Source organism: Diadema antillarum, unplaced genomic scaffold, assembly GCF_040938485.1.
Source record: "Diadema antillarum isolate AM-2024a unplaced genomic scaffold, OU_Dant_1.0 seq00002054_RagTag, whole genome shotgun sequence".
NCBI classification, from domain to species: Eukaryota; Metazoa; Echinodermata; class Echinoidea; order Diadematoida; family Diadematidae; genus Diadema; species Diadema antillarum.
Window position 1 is genome coordinate 179,575 of NW_027272703.1, and position 22,488 is coordinate 202,062.

Genomic DNA, 22,488 nt, shown 5'->3' on the forward strand with positions numbered 1-22,488 from the left:
CAAGTAACGTACCATGACGCACCCCTCGGTTCAAAATAATGCGTGTTATTTTCCATAGCCAAGTGACGTACCATGACGCACCCCTCGGTCAAAATTTTGACCGACAATGATGAGATTTTGACGCACCCCTCGGTCAAAAATTTGACGGACAAAGCTGGTAAAATGACGAACACCTGGGTCACAAATTTGACGGACCAAACGAGGAAATGACGCACCCATGTCCGGGGGTAGTGGGGTGAGTCATTACATTGACAAGTGCATAAATATGATTACATATGTATCATTTTACTTTAGTTAAACAAATATTACAGAAAAGTTTACTGTCCGAAAACTGGTGGTGTTAGACACTAACGTTAAAAAGAATAAGTTGATTTTTGTCTGAGGCCGTGGCATCAGGCATCACTCTCTAATTTCTCATTGCTGATTCATTTAAAGACCGTAGATCAGTTCAGGAAACCCACTCACAAGGGGGGCCCCTCCTTATAAGTAACCCGTCCCCCTTATAAGTAACCTCGTCCCCCTTATAAGTAACCCCCGGGGCACCCCTTATAAGGAGTCTCCACGCTTTTTTGCAATGCAACGCGAAAATGAAAGGACTGCGGCAATTCGCTTGATTATGTCCATAAAGCTTCACAAGTTTCCTAGTTACTCACGAAATTTGAGCAAAATCGGTTTGAGGCATCATATCTAAAATCATGGATTTAAATGCGATGTCAAACGACCCATGCGAATGCTGAAATGCGAGCGATTACTGGCGTGAGTGTCGCCAGGCGCGGCGGCGCGGCAATGCTTGAGTGCAGACGTGGCGACTGAGTACGTACTCAGTCGCCACGTCTGCACTCATGTTTTTTCCCTTTTTTTTTTTTCCCGCGGCAATGCTTGAGTGCAGACGTGGCGACTGAGTTTTTTTTTTTTTCCCGCGGCAATGCTTGAGTGCAGACGTGGCGACTGAGTACGTACTAACTCAGTCGCCACGTCTGCACTCATGTTTTTTCCCTTTGAACGTCCGCGCATCTAAAATCTTCCCGCGGCAATGCTTGAGTGCAGACGTGGCGACTGAGTACGTACTCAGTCGCCACGTCTGCACTCATGTTTTTTCCCTTTGAACGTCCGCGCGTCTAAAATCTAAAGCTCCCTATTCTATTCAGGCAACGCAGCCGGCGGTCGGCTAGCAGCTAGCGGTGGGTAGTTGCGCTGTTCGTGATAGCAGTGCGATGGATGGACGTGAACATAACAGGATCCGACTTTGTGATGTGGCTTGACACACTTGACATAATATAATGGACATCATCATACATACGCTATTCGATAGCAAATGGCATTATAATCGACATATGACTTAACTCGACTCAATATGAAATATTACGGTCCAGAAAATATTACGTGAAAGGGAGAAACGCTTGCATATTAAAATGTTTAAGTGTTTTACGAACGGCACTCACCCGACCGGTTGTTCACTCAACTTGGAATTTTGTGATGTGATGATAAATATAACCCTTGACCTTTTTCAATACTATTCATTTCTATTATATATTTTTTAATAAATATTGTAACAAATTTTCAAATTTGTACTAAATATAATATTAAAAAACCATATGAACATTTATTTTAACATAGTTTTCGACGATTAAGTTGTAAATAGAATATTTAATGAAGATCATCTCTCATAGTACTGAAAAGCCAGTGCATTCCTCCAGGGTCAGCGTTGTGAAGGTAAACTACGTATTAGTTACGGTCGAAAATGACATAATATTTCATCTCTTGAGTAGTTACGATACAGATAATTACATTCTAGGTGTAGGTATTTTATCTTTTTGTTATTTCATGAGTACATGTAGTTAAGAATTGCCGCTAAAATGCTACTGCTTGGCCAAATACAGTGCAGTGTCGTGTATGTACCGGGTACGAACCGAACCGGCGAATGCAATAATTCCCACGATTAGTAAAATTTAGGCCTGTAGTAAAGTGTAGGCCACCTCTGCTGGTGGGCACTGGCAATGCACGAGTGCTGGGGCCTGGGCACTGACCCTCTTCAAGCTCTTGATCTGGATGTGTACGATGCGTAACGCATCGGATGAGAGAGTGCGCAGGGATAATTAGAAGTTTCTAGCAATGGCTTTTTTGAATAAGTCTGTGTAGTGAATGATGGCGAGTTGATAGTGGCGTCACTCGCCGATGATGCCATGGTAGATGGGAAGAATGAGTTCCTGAATTGTTCTGTTCATGCTCTTATCCACTTGTGTTTTTAACGCTAACTGTTAGAGTAAAACCCCCAATTTTCGGACACTTAAGCTTTTTTGCAATATTTGTTCAACTCAAATGATACTCTACACAAAATTATTTCTATTAGATGTATGTTAGATATATCAACCTACTTTTTCCCAATACAATATTGATTTTGTTAAATACATCATAAAATTTCACAGAATCCCTAAATATTATCACGTTGTCAATTCCCCAAAATTCGGACAGCCTCTCCAAAATACGGACACGCGCGCGATGTCAATATGCATAGAATCTACGAGGCCGCTGAAAAATGAGCGCGCGCCATACCTTGTTGGCGCAAGGTTGCATCGCGGACGTTGCGGCGCCTGTTCGTGTCCGAATTTTGGTGACTCTGCATTTGCATTCAGCCCCTGTACATTTATTCACTGCATTGGCACGTACGGAGATTTTGTTTTTCTTTTGTGTTTTTGATGGTACCATCACACTCTGAGCTTGCGATAAGCAAAAAATCTCGCTACAGAACAGCGTAATTTTTCAATTTTTAGCACTTTTTCGGCGACCCTGATTCTTTACACGGGACCTAATTTGCATGCAATTTGGAAAAGTAACAGCGATTCTGTGTTTTTGATGGCAAAATTTTGGATTTTTTATGGCAAAATTGGGATTTTTGGAGGTGACTCGGGCACTTTCCTGTGGTGAACGAGTGTGCCAGTATGTGAAACGATGTGATATACGTGTGTTGTGACAGTAGAATTTGCTGGCTTGTAATAAGTGATGAGTGTCCGGATTTTGGAGGCCGGCCGAAAATTGGGGGATTTACTCTAGATCAGTTCGGGAAACCCACTCACAAGGGGGGCCCCTCCTTATAAGTAACCCGTCCCCCTTATAAGTAACCCCGTCCCCCTTATAAGTAACCCCCGGGGCACCCCTTATAAGGAGTCTCCACGCTTTTTTGCAATGCAACGCGAAAATGAAAGGACTGCGGCAATTCGCTTGATTATGTCCATAAAGCTTCACAAGTTTCCTAGTTACTCACGAAATTTGAGCAAAATCGGTTTGAGGCATCATATCTAAAATCATGGATTTAAATGCGATGTCAAACGACCCATGCGAATGCTGAAATGCGAGCGATTACTGGCGCGAGTGTCGCCAGGCGCGGCGGCGCGGCAATGCTTGAGTGCAGACGTGGCGACTGAGTACTCAGTCGCCACGTCTGCACTCAAGCATTGCCGCGCCGCCGCGCCTGGCGACTGAGTACTCAGTCGCCACGTCTGCACTCAAGCATTGCCGCGCCGCCGCGCCTGGCGACACTCGCGCCAGTAATCGCTCGCATTTCAGCATTCGCATGGGTCGTTTGACATCGCATTTAAATCCATGATTTTAGATATGATGCCTCAAACCGATTTTGCTCAAATTTCGTGAGTAACTAGGAAACTTGTGAAGCTTTATGGACATAATCAGGCGAATTGCCGCAGTCCTTTCATTTTCGCGTTGCATTGCAAAAAAGCGTGGAGACTCCTTATAAGGGGTGCCCCGGGGGTTACTTATAAGGGGGACGGGGTTACTTATAAGGGGGACGGGTTACTTACAAGGAGGGGCCCCCCTTGTGAGTGGGTTTCCCGAACTGAGATGTCTACAATGTTTATGGTATCACAGTTTATAAATTGCTTGGCACAGATAGTACACATCCTTTAGATTTTATAGGTGGAACAAAATTTGGCAATTTTGAATTGGGAGACCAGGCACCAACCTCCCAACCCCTTTGAAGATGAGAGTGAGTTTGAGGTTCCTTCTTATTTCCTTCAAACTAGCATAGGGAGATGCAATTCCCAATTCAGTCAGCTTGTTTTTGATAAAGCCATCATCTCTAGACTCAGACACATAATCTCCTATGATGAAGCAAAGAGCTCTTCTTTGGACACTTTCAAGTCTATTTAGAATCTAGATTCTATGTCCTTTTGCAGATACAAGTCCCAAGTAGTGGCACCATATTCAAGAAATGATCTTGCTAGTGCAGTATAGGCTGTTCGATTGACATTAACAGGAAAAAAATGGAAGTTTCTCCGAAAGGAAGGATAGAACCCAGTTCGCCTTTTGCATGGTCTTTGCAACGTGCTTCTCCCACCTGAGGTCCTCTGATATAGTGACTCCTAATAAGTAACGAGTATCATGGACGTATTGCAGGATATGGTTACCGAGTTGGTAGAAGAAGGATGACTTACTGCAGGCACTCGTGGTGTAGCACTTCTTTGCATTGAAGCACATACCACATTTATGTGCGGCTTAAGAGACCAGAGCTGTCAAGTCATTTTGTAGGATGTGGTGATCTTCCTGCTTACTGATCTAATGGATCCAAACCCTGTAGGACATGGCAGGGGAAGGTTGCTGCATCGTTGGGTTGTGGGGCCAGTTGCTGGTCAAAATGTCGTGTGAGGAGCGGTTGTACTTGTAGCAGGAAAAGTCTTGCTAGACTACCAGCTTATTTCTAATCACTCACATATATTTGAACCAAATCGCCAATCTATCTAGTATCAGGAAGCGTCAATATATTGATGACGACTTTAATGCCGTCACGTATCAACACTAATTTACCCTAACTGCGACCGGCTTGAATGCAAGTATAACTGTACAACGGAGCGCCCCAGGTTAACAATACCCTTACTATTAGTAGCTCACGCTTCCCTTTGCGAGCAATCACAACATACTATGCTGCCTGTGCAGTCTGAAACTGAAGTCAGCCATCTCAATTTTATGTGACATATCTTTCAAGTAGGCCTAACTGGGAGCTGAGGGCATTGTTATTCAACTGTTGTACATTTCAATTTGTTTTCAACAGATACAGTTTCAGAATACACTGACACTACGGCCAGGGCAAGACAAGATATTCAAGCAGGAAACCAGGTATTGCACGACATAATGGAGGAGGGAGACACGCGGCTGCGACAGCAGTTCCAGGTTCTGCAGGAGCAGCAGCAGAAGAAGCTGATGCGGATGAAGCAGCGGCAAGAGGAGAAGGCCAATAAGAAGGAAGGAGCAGGCAAAAGCCCCCGGGGAGGGGTGGATGCCAGTGAAGTGATCAATGGTTTTGGTGTGGATGATAATTTGGGTCTGAAAGTGAGTTATTTCTTTTTCTTCTTTGGTAATGCATTGCTAGGAATGTAATACATGATACCAGTACCATACAAGGAGCACAATTCAGTTCTTTTTGCTGTGACATACAAATTTGTCCCTAAAGTAAAAAGGTCTTGGAAGGAGAATCTTGTAGCTTTTTATGCCTCCGCCACGAAGTGGTGCCGGAGGCATTATGTTTTCGGGTTGTCCGTCCGTCCGTCCGTCCGTCCTTCCATCCGTCCGTCCGTCCGTCCGTCCTTCCGTCCGTCCGTCTTTCCGTCCGTCCGTAATGAATTTTGTGGACAAGGTAACTATCAAAAGCTGTTGAGGTATCCTAATGAAACTTGGCATGTATGTGTATTAGGGGGTGAAATTGTGCCTATCAACTTTTGGGTGCACGTGCTCAAGGTCAAAGGTCAAAAGGTCAAGGTCAAATACATAAAATTTCACTATTTCCACCATATCTATGCAATGCCTGAAGATATTTTCTTGTAACTTAGTGTATGCATGTATTACCCAATTTAGATTCTCTGGTGAAAGTTTGGGTCATGAGGTCAAAGGTCAAAGGTCAAAAGGTCGAGTAAAAGTATTAAAACTTCTTTTTTTCTCTGTAAATTGGAAAATTGTTCAAGGTATCTTCATGGAACATAGTATATATACATGTACTGACTGGCAGTGATTATCTAGAGAATGTAGGGTTCATGGGTCAAAGGTCAAGTGCAACACTTCAAAATTTTACTATTTCCCTCATGTTCATGCAATGCCAGCAGGATTAGTATTTTTTTTTTTACACTTGGTGTATGCATGTGTAACCTAATAGAAATTCTCTGGAGAGTTTTTTTTTCTTTTTCTTTTTTATTGCCTCAAAGGTCAAAAGGTCAAAGATCAAGTGAAAGTGCTGAACTAACTTTTTCCTCCATATCTCAGAAGTGGCTCAATTTATCGGGAAACTTACTGTATATCTATGCATGTTCTACCTGAAAGTCATTATCTTATGAATTTTAGGGTCAAAGGCCAGATGAACATGGTAACAATTTACTATTCAGTACAGAAATTGCACTTTTTCTCCATACCGGTACCATTAAAAATTACTCAATGCATAAATGTATGAATGGGTCAAAGTCAAGTTAAAGTCCTTAAATCCCCAAATACATGCTCTCCTATTCATCCAATTAAACCAAGGTCAAGGAAGGTGAACATTCAACACATTTGTGACAAACTTGTCATTTCAATATTTTGCCAGTTTTGTGAAAATGTAATCACACATTGTCCACATGTACTATCTAGACCTATTAGGAGAATCATGCATTATGGCGGAGGCATAACAGTCGCCATAGCGACATTTCTAGTTCTTTCTGTAGTGAAAGTTGATTTTCAAAAATACACACACTAAATGGTTAAAAAAGAGAATATGGCATGATTCTTTTTTTATATATTGAAATGAGTTTGAAATTAGGTTGTTTGATGCTCATATATTTCTCTGATGATTGATGATGGTTAATAAACAAGTTAACTGAACCCAATGTTCTGTGGTAGTATCTAAGTTTCTGTAAAGATGGTTATTTGACTTTGTTATAAACTTGCTGTCCATATTTGCATACACGTGTGAGTTTGAAATTAGGTTGTTTGATGCTCATATATTTCTCTGATGATTGATGATGGTTAATAAACAAGTTAACTGAACCCAATGTTCTGTGGTAGTATCTAAGTTTCTGTAAAGATGGTTATTTGACTTTGTAATAAACTTGCTGTCCATATTTGCATACACGTGTGCAAACATCATTCTTCATTTGTATTGCATACATTTAGTCTATACTTTGTTTTGTTGTTTCTCTTTTACAGTTGAGTGATCCAGTTACAAAAAATTCCATGTTCCAGGAACATATCAACGAGCAACTGTCAGAGCAAATCAGAGTGAGTCTTCATCAATTTTCTTACCCTACATTGTGGTGGATCTATCTAATAGTGGGATGTTTTTGGCAAGTGAAAATCAAAATAAATTATTGTGCACAGCCATGTCGTGGTAACTGACTTCATATATCACAATGACGATATTGTAGGTTTTTAGATTCTAACATTTCTACCATACAGTACAATTTCTTTATTGATGCTAGTTGCAGGCTATTATTTGTCACTTCTGGCAAATTAGGGGTCCATATCTTGTACCTGCTGTGGTTTAAAGATAGTGTGACTTCAAGACTTGCAAATGAAGCCCTGTTCGATATGACTTATCTACTACAATTTGCTCACCGCATGTACACTCTGCACAGCAGTGGAGTTGCTGTCTCTCCAGATATCATGTCATACAGTTATAACCCTTAAGACTCTGCCTGTGCATGGTCAAAATGTGCACTTTCCTTTGCTGTGTTCATTCAATTCAGGAGTTGAAGGATGAGACGGGACGTCTTTACAAGCTGCTGAGTGAAAGGGACTATGAGATACGCAAGCTCAAGAAGCAGAGAGAGCAAGATAGGCTTGCCATTGGAGGTATGCCATTCTGTTCTCATTACAGTTGCATTTTATACTCCTGTGACAGCAGACAAATCATGTGTGGCAGATATTTAAAAAAAAACTGTAGGGTTATTCAGGTTAACATGTAAATGATAGCGAGTCTGCTTAGATATTTCATACCTCTCAAAGAACGTACATGTACATAATCAAAAGGCAAGTGACCACTTCATATCATATGAGAGTGTTTATTTAAGTGGATTGGGGACTCAATGTCTATTTCTTACATCATCTTTTGTGTAATCTTCAAAGGGATAAGAGACACTCTGTGAGCTGATTTAAATGGAGTCTGAAGAAAAATTAATTTAAAAGATGAATAGGTAAAAACAGAAATTGTACAGTAAGATACATCAACTTCATGAGTTCAGCACAAACAGCTGAAACTCCCTTGAAATCATGCTATGGTAAACCCATCTCCTCAGAGGAATGAATGACTACCAAATATTAACACATCCTAAGATCAATTGCCCTATATAAGGACTGCTGAAAGAGTCGCTACCTGAAGACATTTGTAACTCTGCAAGTAAAAGCTGAATTCTCAAAAACAAGAAATACAAGTAGCATAAAAAAAGTGGTATGAACTGCATTTCACAAGTGGTGAGAACATTTCTCTTTAAAAGGACCGTCTTTACCTGAAAGAATTGTACCTCACAATTCCTCCAGCAGCTACAACAAAATGAAATAGTAATTCATTCACAAACATTGCATTGGATACAAGCTAAAATCCCCAATAGGTGAGGAAACGGGGCAGTGATCAAAGGATATAAAATGCTCTTGTGTGCAGGAGGTGGCGTGGCAAACGAGACAGCTGCCACCAAGATCGTGGAGCTGTCCAAGAAGTCCAGGGAGCTGACGGCTGAAGTGGAGGGCGAGAAGACCAAAAACAGGCAGCTCATGAGGAAAGTCCGAGACTTGGAGAGAGAGGTGAGTCATCATGCAAGCATCTTGAGTTGGAAAAAAATCACAAGTATGTCCCATGCTTTGCTGTTGGTTTTTTTTCCCCCATCAGAAGATACATCCCGAGGAAAGCCATTTTCCATTGTTACTCTATCAATGTGAAATGAAAAAATCCATTCAAGCTGTGTAATTTGGCTCATAGGAAATGCATTCTTCGACATCAGATTGATCTGACATTTGAAAGGGTCCTCACACAGATATGCACACAATAGGCCACGCCTAAAACGTGGAAAGAGTTTCTAAGCCAGGGACATCACGGAGATGTCACCATGTTGTACAATAAATATCAACCAAATATGAAGTACATGTACCTTGTGTTCACTGTACGTCATACGGCTAAATATTTGACTTGGTTCACACAACAGAGGCATTTTTTGGAAAAAAAGAAGCATTTCTTGGCAAGTAACATTTCAGAAATAGGAAGCTTTAAAGTGAAAACAAAGTTCTGGTAAGGGCTTGAGAACCCGTCTGGCACCATTTCATATTTGCTTGCAATATATCGAAAGAGTCTACAAAGAAACTTACCTGGCTGACGCGGTTTGCCGGAATGATGAGTCGTTTTGGAGTATTTTGAGAAAAATAATAAAAGTCAGAAAACCGACTTTTATTCCAGAAGGCTCCAGACTAACTCGGTCTCAGGGAAAACTCGACCCTATTTGAGACAATTTACACGCAGTTCGTGATCACCATATTCTACTGTATAATACCAAATGAGGCTTAACTGAACTGACAGGAAAGTGCGTGCTAATCCTGTACAAAACAGATGGACAGCGCGCGGTCCTCAAGCCTAATACGCACATCACCTCAGTTGCTTTATGAGACGCGCGGTCTTTGAAGTTTTTGTTGTTGTTTATCAAGCGTCTTTGATTGTTTTTAGAGGTACTTGATAGGCGCACACTAATTTTGCATGCGCGCCAAAGAGGTTTTTGATGCGCGCGTTGTAACAACTCGGACCATTACTATACTGCGAGTAGCCAGAACGCGAAGCGCTACAATGTAGTTTATACAGGCTGCTCCCATAGTAGGCCTACAACACTGTACAATCCAGAGGGACAACCAATACAACTTATCCCACCGTCAAAACGAGGCCGAGTTATCCGCGAGTCCGAGTTTAGCCTGATCCCGTTCGGGTAAGTTCTGAGACTGAACCTTTTTGGTTAATATTTCGCATTTTCGTCGTTACCCATCGAATATCTTGTTATTACAGCGTTATTCCGCACATTTCCTAGGCATACGTTCACATTTGGGAGCGAAATTTGACAACTTTTGCAGGCGTACCAGAACTTTGTTTGGGTTTTAAAGTCTGTAGAAAGTGACCATAGCAAAAGCTAGGTGGAAATGCTGACCTTGAAAAATCTCCATCTTTTTCTCATATTGTGTATGCAGATGAGCCAGGGAAACCACAGTGCCAAAGCCAGGCCACCCAGCCCATCAGAGGAAAAGGTTTGAATCAATGTTGCCAATTTAACATTCACTCAAACATTTTGGATTTTTTGTTTTTGTTTTTGTAATCCTTTATTTGTGATTTACACAGAGCTTTTTCATTGTGGCAGAGCTATTTTTTTTTCTTTTAGGTGTGTGTTTTGTTTTATTTTGTAAACTGGTATAGGGGCAGATACAGTTTGCTGATACACTCCATCACATTTGTGTGACTGAACTTTCAATATGAACTTAAGCTATGAGAAGAATTATCATTTACAGGTGACACATTTCTCTTTGTCTGAAAATGTAATGTACAGTTTACATGTACACACATTTTTCAGTCAGCAAGTAATTGTCGTAATCGTTAGATGTAGTTAATCCATTGTTTTTTGCATTTTCCTTTGATAACCTGCTACAGTCAAGTCTCTTTCCGCTTAATTCATTTCTTGATGAAATTATTGTGTATGTCCTAGGAGATGAATACATTTTTCTCAAGTGAGAATAACTTGAAGAATCTCCAACCTCTATACAATTAAGATGGCGGCCCTGCAAGCAGAGTTGAAATCAACGAGCGACAAGCTGGGCCAGGCTAACGCTCGCCTTGGGGAGTACCGGACCCAGATTGCCTCCCTCAAACAGGATATGAAGGTCTACAGCAAGGTCCTCTCCAGCGAGGTCGGGGACAACGTCAACGTGCAGTCCCTCCTCAACCAGCCGAGCGGCTGGAAGGGGCGAGCCCAACAAGTCCTCTTGCTGCAGAAGAAGGTGGGATCAAGGGTCGCAGTCTTTATTATTACCCACTTATGACAGAGATTTTGATGATTTGCCTCAAAATACAGCAGGGTGGAGAGTTTACCTGTGGTGTTGTATGCTTGAGTGAAATAAGATATCTGTTGTTTCAAACATGACTGAGAATATTTAGAATAATTAAAAGATGTCAGTGTGTGAGTGACATCTATAAGAATGCTGATGAATGGGGGGGGGGGGGGAGGTAGGAAGAAAATTGAAGTTCATGAGTTCATAAATTGGAGAACAGTACTTCAAGTAATCTGGTGAGTAGAGACATTCATCAGGAGCACAATAAAAACCAGTTGAAGTAAAATGTCTACATGTAATTCGTTAGGAAGGAATACATAAGAGTTATAAAAAACACCACAGTTTTTAATGTTTTTTTTTTTTTTTGGGGGGGGGGGTAGGGGGTAATGAAAGTGACAGCAGCTCCAGTTCATCATCTCCAACGGTGCATTCTCATTAAAGCTCCCCTTTTCGCTCTTTCACATTTCTCTGTCTGAAATACTCAAGATCAATGTCGGGAAAATATTGGTACACACAAAGCTTTCGGATAACAGTATGTCATCATAATCCTGGAGAGAGATTTATTCCAACCATCGATCTTCAACCTCTCGACCGATGCAGGTGGACAGGTTAAAGGCACAGTTGAGCCAAAGCCAGAGTCAGAGCCAGAGTCTGCGACCCGACACGGAGCTGAGCCTGGAGGACCAGTTTATGACCATGGGAGTCACGGATGATGGTCTGGACCTCTCGTCACTGATGATGCCCACTGCCACGAGGAACAGCAAGCCCTCTATTGACGACAAGCAGCGCAGCAGAGTACGGCAGATGGAGAAGGAGAGACGTGAGGCAAAAGAGGTTAGAATAATGTCCTACAGTCACAAAATTGAATGAAAAACGAGTTTCTGTGTTTAGTATCTTAGTCTGTCCCCCGACAAGTTGTCCACCATATTGTGTAGTAGCAGATTAAAGAAAAAGAACAACATATCTTGTGACAATCCTTCTCCCTTCTGTGCTATTGCTAGAGGCCCTATCTGAAGGTTATTCTAGAATGACTCTGTCATCATGTTTATTGTTCTTCTGTTTATCTGATGTGATATGGTCATTTCTATTCAAGTGTTCTCCAGACTTAAGTCTGTAACACAGAGTGTGATGATTCTAATGCTGAAAACAACAATTTTGATTTTGCAATATGCTAACCTCAGTGTGTAGTCACTTCTTTAAATACTCAAAACTTTATGGTCTTTTAAGCATGGATCGGACATCACTACAGTACAGTGGACTCCAGTTTATAACAAAGTCCTCGGAGCCGGCAGTTTTCTGTCGTTTTATCGAAATATTGCTATAACCAAACATATTATTAATAAAAATACATAGAGTGAATAATGTTGCGGCCTGAATTTTTACTTCGTTGTAACCGGAATTTCGTTATAACCGTGTTCGTTAAAATGGGAGCGCACTGGATCACTCTTTAAAGTGTCAGTAGGATGGTGTGTTTCTTCTCCCATTAATTCTAAATGGCTTAGTGCACCTCGCTGTAAATATTACTTTTATAAGAGCCACTGAGATGCAAGGATATTCTTTCTCCCCTCTTCCCAATCTTCCAAACTTGCAGAAGGCATCCAATGACCTGAAAGCACTGGAGGAGGACTACGCCCGCCTCAAGGGAAAGCTGGACGCCAGCAAGGCCCGCAACAAGGTCCTCTCAGAGGAGATCAAGGGCCTGAAACAGCAGGTGACGCGGTGCATGGACAAGGGCAAGCATGACGACGAACTCATTGAGGCATTGCTGGTAAATACACTGTTGCTTCCCAAGTGGATCCTTCCCGTCCCCAAGCTCTGTTTCTAATCATAAAAATGGCTAGTTACTTGGTCAAGGTGACTGTAGTGTATCCCGATGGACAAAAAAAAACCAAAAACACAAAAAACAACAGCATACTTTCTAGTTATAGATATGATTTCATCAAAGGACACTTAACTACACACATTGTAAGGTAGTGATTGTTCTTGTGTGTAAATCAATGCCAAACTTTTTTCATGGGAAGATGAAGTGGAGTTGAATTGGGTCGTCATGTGTTGTGTTCGAGAACTCTTATAAAGTGCACCGTACCATACTGTACCTGTGCCTGAGAAACGTTCAAACACTCCCAACGTAACCAAATGGTATCATACCGTTCTAAAAAGTGGACCACCTCCTGATGTGGTCCAAAGAGCACTCAAACGCTAACTGGTCCAAAAGCAAAGCCGTACTGGAAGTTGACATGAAAAGAGTGCGCATAACACACACTACATCATAGTACAAAGATTTAACGCTGTGTATTAGTGATGCCTGTTTGTAAGTATGTGAAGAGATTGACCGGTGTGACCCCTCTGACTCGAGTCAAAAAATTCCTTGTGAGGTATGCTATCTCCACCAAGCACTCAAACGCTCCCAATGCAAACCAGTGTGCAAGATGCTAGCTATTCATGGCATGTTTCTTTACCTGTAACACTACTATTTTTTTCCCTGATACCTTGTGATACCTGCAGAAACAGCAGAGCCAGCTGAAGGCGTCGCTGGAGGAATTGAACGCCCGCAACCAGCACGTCAGCGCGCAGCAGAGCAGGGACGCTCGGGACCTGACCATGCAGGCCCAGCGGGAGGCCAACGCCATGGAGCAGCTCCGCATCATCGTCGCCGAGAAGGAGCGCAAGGTGCGGGTGCTGGAGGAGGAGATCATGGAAATGAGGAGACAGGTGAGGACATTGTCAAAGCTCTGTGGGTTTGTTGTCTTTGTCTGTCTTAACCCTTTGACTGCCAGTTTGCACAGAAAACCTCATAGTGTTGTACACATCATCCAAAGTCCCTGGCAGAGAAAGGGTTAAGTCTCTGTGTTCTTTGACTGCCAATTGACACAGAAAACCCCATAGTGTTGTACACACCAGCCAAAGTTCTTGGCATTGGAACAGTTAAGCTGAACCGTAACGTGAGGCTCAAGAGAGCTGTTGCGTTTAACAATTGTTCATCATCCATCAGCCAAGATGTGTTCATTCTATACATTTTTATATGCTCATTTGGAACCACTGTCAATGTCAACTAAACTTTGAGGAGGTGATGAGATGTTCTTCAGATGATACTTAGGTGTAGTCTTTTTTCTTTGATATTCTGACTCTGCTTTAGTGTAGACATTGCTAGATCCACAACAGCGATTAGGGTAGACTTTGCTGGCTGTGTGTTTGAGTAAGTGTCAGTACAAGCCAGTTTTTATGAAGTTCTGCCAAACATGTTACAAATCTTTCCAGTACAGTGCTTGATTGCACAAGATATTTATTGTTGTGATGAGCTGCAGTGGTCCCAGTTGCCTTTGATCTGCCTCAGTATTCACAGTTTTTGAAAAAAAAAGTTTATGAAATGAGCCTTATATGCCATGGGGTATACTGTCTACAATCCCCATTGATAGGGACTTCTTATAGTTTTCATATTCTTTTTAAAATCACATCAGATATAGCTTTTTGTTTCATTTTTTTAGACTTTGCAAGTTGCATCACATTGTATCAAGTTTTATGTAGCTTGGGAAAAGTGTTTTTCAGTGTTTTTCATTCTTTGATTTGTTCTCAGAAGCAGCAGATAAACGGGTTGGACAGGCCACCATCCCAGCAGGGGTTCACCCTCAATCCTGCTGCCACGCCCATTGGGAGGCCCCCATCCAGCGGAGGCTATGTCCTCAACCCGGATGCCAGGGCGGACAGTAAGCCGCCCTCATCCAGCGGGAGGCGCTCACAGACCACGCCCATGTCCCCCGCACCACCACCACCATCATCAAGGTGAGACATCAAACCTCTTCCCGTGATACTAAGCATCTGAATCAATTAACTCTTCAGCATGCCACAGTCGCCAGAGTGCACCTCATGATATACACAAAGTCCATTCTGATGTGATTCTTCTGGCATGATAAGAGTTAAGTATCTCAACAATGAGTCAATCATCAGTGCTCTTTTGGATTAGGGGTTTTAAAGGTATTAGCCCACATTTGTAAACCTGCAGCAATTGGTCTCATAGTTAGCATGGAGTTTGGGTATGATTGCGGTAAAACCTGTGCAAAATTTCGTTCCAATTAGTCCATTACTTTCATAAAAATAAATGAAAATGCACCGTATGCATGCGTATAATGCTCGCTAGCTCCGGTCCACGTACGTACTACATGCATGCGATACATGTGTAAGTTACATGTACGTAGCTAGCCCGCGCTCGTAATTCGATTTTGGGTCGGGTTGACCCGGTTTGAAAATTGATTTTAAAACGATGATTTTCTCTCTTTTATTGAATGGTATAGACAAAGAGCAACAGGTGAGGTATGTTATTGTTATAACTTGTACTTGAAGTCATATTGGACCTATTTTATGCAGTTTTGATTTTCATGGGTTTGCAAATGTGGGCTAATACCTTTAAACTGCTAACTTGAATTTGACAGCACTGCCATTGTATGCCTTCAGAGTTATTCCACCACAGAGACTGTCATCCAGCTGGCAGGCTAACTATGAATTATGAAATCCAAGAAGCCCTAAATTTAATAAATTTCCGAAAATCGTCTTATCCAGAACCAGAAGTTGTGCAGCTATGTCATGCTGCATTCACAGACTCTTGCCTGTCTTGCTGCAAAGATGTAGCCCCAAGTGCGTCCGACAAATATATGAATACTCAGTGATATGTATAGAGGGTCACATTTGTAAATGCAAACAAATCACCAACAGATAATGGAAATGTCACATGAGAATGGAAATTGTGATGTTTCACAGTAAAATATGTGGACACAAATTTGAATTTAAGAAGGCACAAGGAAGTGACAGAGAAGTATACTGTGTAAGGACTACATGCAGTCAGAGTCACGTAAGGATTTTTGTCATATCAAGGTTTCAAGCACAAAGAAATACTGGACAAGTCTCACATCTACATCTACTCCGCCAATCATAGATTGTCTTTACCCTTTGTATGCTTTGAGGGCTGGTTCATGTTGGCACAGAAAGCCCCATAGTGTTGTGCACATTGTCCAAAGTCTCTGGTGCAGAAAGGGTTAATTAGCCTGTGGACTTCCATCTTGTGCAGGCAAGGGGCTCGCACCTCTTCACAGCTGAGCAGTCGGAGTGGCTCCAGACAGAGTGTGGGGGACGCCGACCTCCCTCCCAGGGGATCGCCACTCCGATCGGTCCGCCCTGCGAGCACAGGGTGAGTGATGCACCAAAGAGTTTTCACATGGTAACGGACTTGTTTTCTAGTCAGGTCACTGAAGATGCATTTGGCAACCCTTCCCCCCCCCCAAAAAAAAACAAAAACAAAACAAAACAAAACAAAACCAAACAAACACACACACAAACACCAACAAACACACACATACACACACACACACACACACACACACATACACACACACACAAAACAACAACAACAATGAAATAGAACACCAACAGCAGACGTCAAACTTAAGCATTAATTGTCTCCTACATGTGAATTAGCTCAAGGTAATGAACATGTTTCCTTACAATTTATTTTGTTCTTGTGGGTGTGTGGGTGTGTGTGTGGGGTTTTTTGTTTTGTTTCTTTACTTTATATCTTTCAATATTATTTTTGTGTGTGTGTTTTACGCAAAGAGAAAACTTTGTGAATGTAACTCCCATGTATCAGGCATCACCTACATTACAAACATGACAGTCACCAATCTATAATCATTTTCAGTGGGAAGAAAAAAAAAAATCATATGACCAGAATGATATACTTCTCATAGTGATGCTGGACTGTGTACTCATCACTTTTTCTTTTTTTCTTTCCAATGACAGGAGCATATCCTCATACTCCCAAGAGGCCATAGATTCCCTCAGGCTTCAGTGCCAGGAGCTGAAGTCCCTCAGCCAGGCAACGGAGGTGGAGAGGGATCGGCTTCTGGAGCTGGTCTCTGTACTCCAGAAGAGGTAAGATTTTAGCTCAAAACCCCACATTGTATAAGGGAAAAAAAAACAAATCAAAGTTTATAATTTAAAGGGACCATATAGTTTTGGTTGAGACTTAATTTCAGGTATCTAACATTTTTGGGTGAGATAATGAGAAACCTTTGAGGACATATGAAAGAACATATAATTCCAAGAGGAATTCAACGTTTGTTTGATAAAAATTGGTTTTGTAATAGCTGAGTTACCCAAAATAGAGCAATCCTAATAAAAGATGGGACCCACCTTTTATTACGATCCCTTGGTTTTACTTTGTTTTTGGATGTCTCAGCCATTCTAAAACTGATTTTCATCAAATAAACTTTGAATTCCTCTTAGAATGGTATGCTCTGTACTCTTTCACAAGTGGTTTTTTGATACCTCGCAACAGTTAAAAGCCTAATTCTCATCTCAACCAATACTATACCATCCCTTTAACCCTAATCCTACACTAAGATGCTATGACCCTGTATCCCTGAGAAATGCACAGTTATTGCAGGAGATGAAAATTGTAATTGCAATCGCAGCAAATGAAATGGTTAAGTGGTTGTTGTATTTCTGATGCCTATGTAACTGCTGTCATTCATAAAAGCATTTGGTTTAAAATGGGATGGAGGAAACTCTTTTCAACATCTGCAGTTCAATGAATAGTCTTGTATGCATCAGAACTCTTGTAGGAGATGATATGCAGTGGAGAATGATACAGCTGTCTATCAGAAGACATTGTAGATATCTTTATTTGATCAAATAATAAGATCCTAGCAAAACCACTTTAACCCTATTCTAACTGGGCTATTTGAGACCAAGTTTTTACTGGGGGGAGGGGGGAGGGGGTCAATTTGACCCCCCCCCCCCAAGATCTCGGCCGCCGATCACGCGATCGCCGCGAAATTTAGCCTGAAGATAGAGCTGGATGTCAACTACAAGATTACATGGTCATACAATAGAAAAATATTGCCTTTCTATTTTTAATAAATTGATTATGCAAATTTGTGCATGAAATCATATTTTCACCTATAATTATATTTTTATGTCAGAATTCCTCAAGACACATCAAACAATTTTCGTGTAAAAAAATAGCACAGTCAAAATCAATTTCTTTTGTTTTCTATTTTGTTAATTTCTTATTTATTTTACTGTTTTTTCGACCTTTTTGTTTTCTATTGTTTTTTGTCAAAATTTGTTGCAGGCACTTTTTCAGGCTTATCTACACTATAATTGATTAATTTCAATGGTGAAAAGTTGAAATAATCTCATTTATATCAATTCAACTAAAAAACACAATTTGCATTGGATTTGCACACGATATCATGAATTTGAGCTGTTTTTGGGTTGACATGCATATGCAAAACATTACGTAACTTCAGAACGGTGTACCCGGACGTCGCAAATTTGGTCTCAAAATATGCGGGAGACTTCAATGAAAAAAGTCGTGAAACGACGCAGCAAAATCTTTGCGCGTTGCGAAATCGTGGCGCGAAACATCGAGGGGGGGGGTCAATTTGACCCCCCCCCCCCCCCCCCCCCCAGTTAGAATAGGGTTAAAAGACAGCTGCCAATCATGGAAAATTTCACAAGGATGACAACATGGATATAGGATCATTTCCCTTATTTTTCTTGTCTGCATTTGAATTGTTTGTTTGTTTGTTTTCATTCTTTTTGCTGAAACCAGGTTAGATGAGAGCTCCACCAAGGTGGTAGACTCACAGAACAACCTGCATGAGCTGAAGCAGAAAAACGTCTTCCTGGAGAAACAGCTGGGACGGGCCAAGATGGACAGTGGGAAAGGTACGTTTACCCCTTGAATCAAGGCTAGCAGTGCCAGTGTGCATATATGATGTCTTCTCCTACATATGACATGAGGGCTTATATTGCTGTCTTCAAGTAACTTTGAATCTCATTTGTGTATGGTAACATACACGCTTGTATGCCAAAGTGTATGGAGAATAATTTAACATGAGATAGTGCTGTCAGAGTAAATGCTGATAATGACATTTTGAGTGCCATTTTCTAGCAACCTTTAGGATGTGAGTACTGAAAATGAGACTAGTATTGATTATTACTGTCATGAATATTGTTATCTACTGTAGTATTTTTTAATTGTTATCATTGTCAATGCAAGTTAAGTGTGAAATGTATAAGATTTATGTCATTTTACTGAAAAAAGAAGAAAAAAACAACAACCTCTGTAACTTATAATATATTTGATAAACATACATGATCCTCCTTTAGCTGGCATACGCTTCATGTTTTTTTTTTCATCCGAAATTGTTACAGTAATTGGAAATAATGACGCAGACTTTAATGGGAATATCAATCATAATGCAGGTAGTAAAGCAGTGACCGCGGTCATCTCCAACAAGACATCTGTCGGCCTTCTGGGTGTCGAGGAGCTTCTGAAAGAAGGGCTCCCAATCACACTGGACTCCATAGATGCACTGCAACAGAGGTAAGTTTCTGATGTGAATTGGTCAGCCAATGCTCTACTATGCAGTCTTTTGCCCCGGCATGTATGTCAGTCGACTCTACGAGCTTGCAATCTGTGTCAGATAAATGTAGTGTATTGCTTCATCAAAGTTTTTTGTTGGATATCAGGGTAGAATTGTTCATCTATAGTTTGACTGTACAGACCATTCTTTAAGATGTTATATTGTTTGTTTTCTTTTTTTTAATCGAAAAGTGCTTGAACAACTTTAAATTGTTCGACTTTGCAGTGATATATTCGATTTTTCTCATGATTAATTATTGCAATCTTGCATCATACCATTTCTCACTGTCAAGTTTGATTTCTAATTCGATCTATGTCTCCTTTGGTGTTAATAAATTTGCCTGGTTACATTTGAGGTTTGTTTGATTTCATTTCATATGTGCCATATTGTGCTTCTGTCAGATTTTATATTCATTTTCTTCTTGGGTGATCTGTATTACATCTTTAAAGTGTACCGTTTTCTAGTACCAGGTTCTTGCCTTCACTAGAAATCCGCATCACCTTCAGGGCAGCAATTTCATGTAATCTGCATAACCTTGTAATGTGTGCAGTGCAAGTTATAATATGTCTTTAAAAAGTAATTGCCAATTTCTTCGATGTGCACCATATGTTTTTTTTTAACCACATCAGGTTGGCCATCCAAGTGGACGAGAACGACGCGCTGAAGGCAGCGCTGCAGAGCACACTGAAGGCCAAGGAGGAGGACCTGCGTCTCTACCACCAGATGATGGACCAAACCAAGACGGTCTTTCTGCAGGGACTACGCCAGTTCAGGCAAGGCAGTGCCGCCTCCCAGCCCGGCAGCTAACTGGCCGGCCGGCCACTTCACTTGACCGCATATGCCCTGTTTTGCGATGCGAATTCGGGTGGTTGACGGTGGTGAAAAACACCCTAGTGAGCGGTTGAATGTGTTGCATCCCACTGCCTGAGTCTTTCAGACCGAATTGTCTTCGTGTAGTGTGTAGGCCTTCCTCCCTGCTGCTTGACATGGAAACATGGATGGCAGTTGACGTTGCTGACCTTCTCCTCCCGCAGACCGGGACTATGAGATCCGTCGTGGGGCAAGACATCATTTCACGACTGCCTCGCAGCCATGACATGCATCGTTCAGGGACTCCACTTCTAGCTAGAGATGCAGACTTTTGAGTGTAGCGATGACCGCAGAGCCGTGTTCTCTGTGGTGTAACGTTTGGTAGAAGGCAGGCAGGAACTGTGCTGTAGCTGCCATAATGTGACCCCAAATGTCTTGACTTTTGTCTGCAGGTACAGACAAACTGATAATCATCTCTCTCTACTATTCTGCTACAAGAGCACGATGCAGATTAAACTTTCAACGTGTCACTCTTAGTTATGCCTGGTTGTATAATTTTGCAGATGCTGAAGCCACGTGTGTTGATAAGAAATTTTGATGTCTTTCGTATAAATTGACAAATGCCATTTACTGTGTATCTGAAAGTACTAACAGCCTGTTTCTGAAAAGTAAATCTCTTAACAAATTATCGTCCAGACCACCCCAGGCATATGAACATATTCTTCTGATCAGTTAATTGGCCAAAACTGTCCACCAGTCGTTTGCATATGTGACCATGCATCACAGAATGAATGAAAAGTCACATGGCAAGATTTTACATGAGGACTCAAAATGGATGGAATGGGTGAACCTAGTCAATTTTCAGTTTTTTTATGTATTTTCAAAAAGAGCCATCCTTCTTTTACATAATGTTCAAGTTTGAAATCATAACATGAATAGGAAGTTGTGTTATTTTGAGATTTTCTAGAACACTGTTTTGTAGAAGTGTGGTAAGTTATGTTTCAGAGACTCTGTATTATATCTTAGAAACTCTTTACACCCTCTTCACTTTCGACTTTTAAAAAGATAAGGCCACTGCTTTGAAAGTTGACAGTATTCATTAATAGAATGTGTTAATAGAGTGGGCAAAATTTCAGCATAATCTGATAACCCCTTCATTGTGGTTGTCCTGGAGTTTTACATCCTGTTTAGACCACAGCTTGGTGAGATTATCAAAGCACTTGAATAGACCCTAAACTTCAAAGCCTCTTATCTCAGGAAGCACTATTCCAGAGTGTGTACTTTTATTTCCATTATTTAGATAGGTTAGGAAAGTCCATTTGTATTGAGTTACACATCATTTTAAAGCGTGGAGTCTGCTCTTTCAGAATCTGCCATAAACTAAAAATCTGTGTCTGGTCAGCTTCTTCAATCATTGCGCAGTTTTTGACCACATACAGTGTTCAAGTCGCCATTCAGCATTGTGATTATGAACTACAAGCCAGATGTGAGGCATGAGATGAAAGAGCAAGAGGGGAGAAAAATAACACCTATAATAACCTTGCCTTAAATTTGCAGAAGAGCATATAGGGAAGAAGTAGACCAATTATGTCTTTTATTACAGGAAGAAGGGCTATCAATTCCCTCTTTTTAAAGTTCCACTTTCCCCTCCCCACCACCAGACATACAAGGATTTTAGGTTGCTTGGAGTGCTTGAAATTTGTTATGTTTCTTTCCTCTGATCCTCAACTTCGCTCATTGCCCTTCATTCTGGTACGTTCACAAGATACACCACTCATAAAGTATGTGTATGCATCAGTGTGAAGACTTGCCATTGTTTATTATCTGGATCTATAAGCACAACATGTAGATGAATGTGCTTCATGCGTAGCTGTGGAGTTGCATTGAAAGAATTCTGCGAGATTACGAGATGGGCTTTGATGGGGTATTGCTGTTGTTTGTAGAGCTATACTACAAAAATTCTTCACCTTTTGACTGTAGCCTTCTGAGAGGAGTGATTGAAGGCCTGGTGTTTTAAAAGAAACATAATATAGTTTCCATATTACTACATAATCTGTTTGATTTTTCCACTAAAATGGAGACATTATGCATATGAAATATATGAAGTAATGCTGTGATAACAAATTTTCAGATGGGTTAACAACAAAAGTGTGAAGTACTTAAAAAAAGAAAAATATGCCAGAAGTATTGCAATCTCAGAGCATAACCGATTGTG

General features: G+C 41.1%; 1 protein-coding gene across 1 annotated transcript; it reads left to right on the top strand.

The window, feature by feature from the left end:
* Positions 1-5,130: 5,130 nt before the first annotated feature.
* On the top strand, positions 5,131-20,270 carry LOC139713761 (coiled-coil domain-containing protein 13-like). Its single transcript, XM_071625462.1, has 15 exons — positions 5,131-5,340; positions 7,180-7,251; positions 7,719-7,824; positions 8,630-8,769; positions 10,189-10,245; positions 10,762-10,989; positions 11,641-11,874; positions 12,632-12,808; positions 13,546-13,752; positions 14,615-14,820; positions 16,100-16,219; positions 16,828-16,959; positions 18,647-18,762; positions 19,303-19,423; positions 20,093-20,270. Exons 1-15 carry the CDS (start codon positions 5,143-5,145, stop codon positions 20,268-20,270), a joined length of 2,292 nt encoding a protein of 763 aa, XP_071481563.1. The 5' UTR covers positions 5,131-5,142.
* Positions 20,271-22,488: the final 2,218 nt, after the last annotated feature.

Bases quoted from the DNA above. Each gene is read 5' to 3' on its own strand.
- LOC139713761 (XM_071625462.1), top strand. From the start codon at position 5,143: ATGGAGGAGGGAGACACGCGGCTGCGACAGCAGTTCCAGGTTCTGCAG. The intron at 7,252-7,718 runs GTGAGTCTTCAT...CATTCAATTCAG, and splicing joins AACTGTCAGAGCAAATCAGA to GAGTTGAAGGATGAGACGGG. The intron at 12,809-13,545 runs GTAAATACACTG...TGATACCTGCAG, and splicing joins AACTCATTGAGGCATTGCTG to AAACAGCAGAGCCAGCTGAA.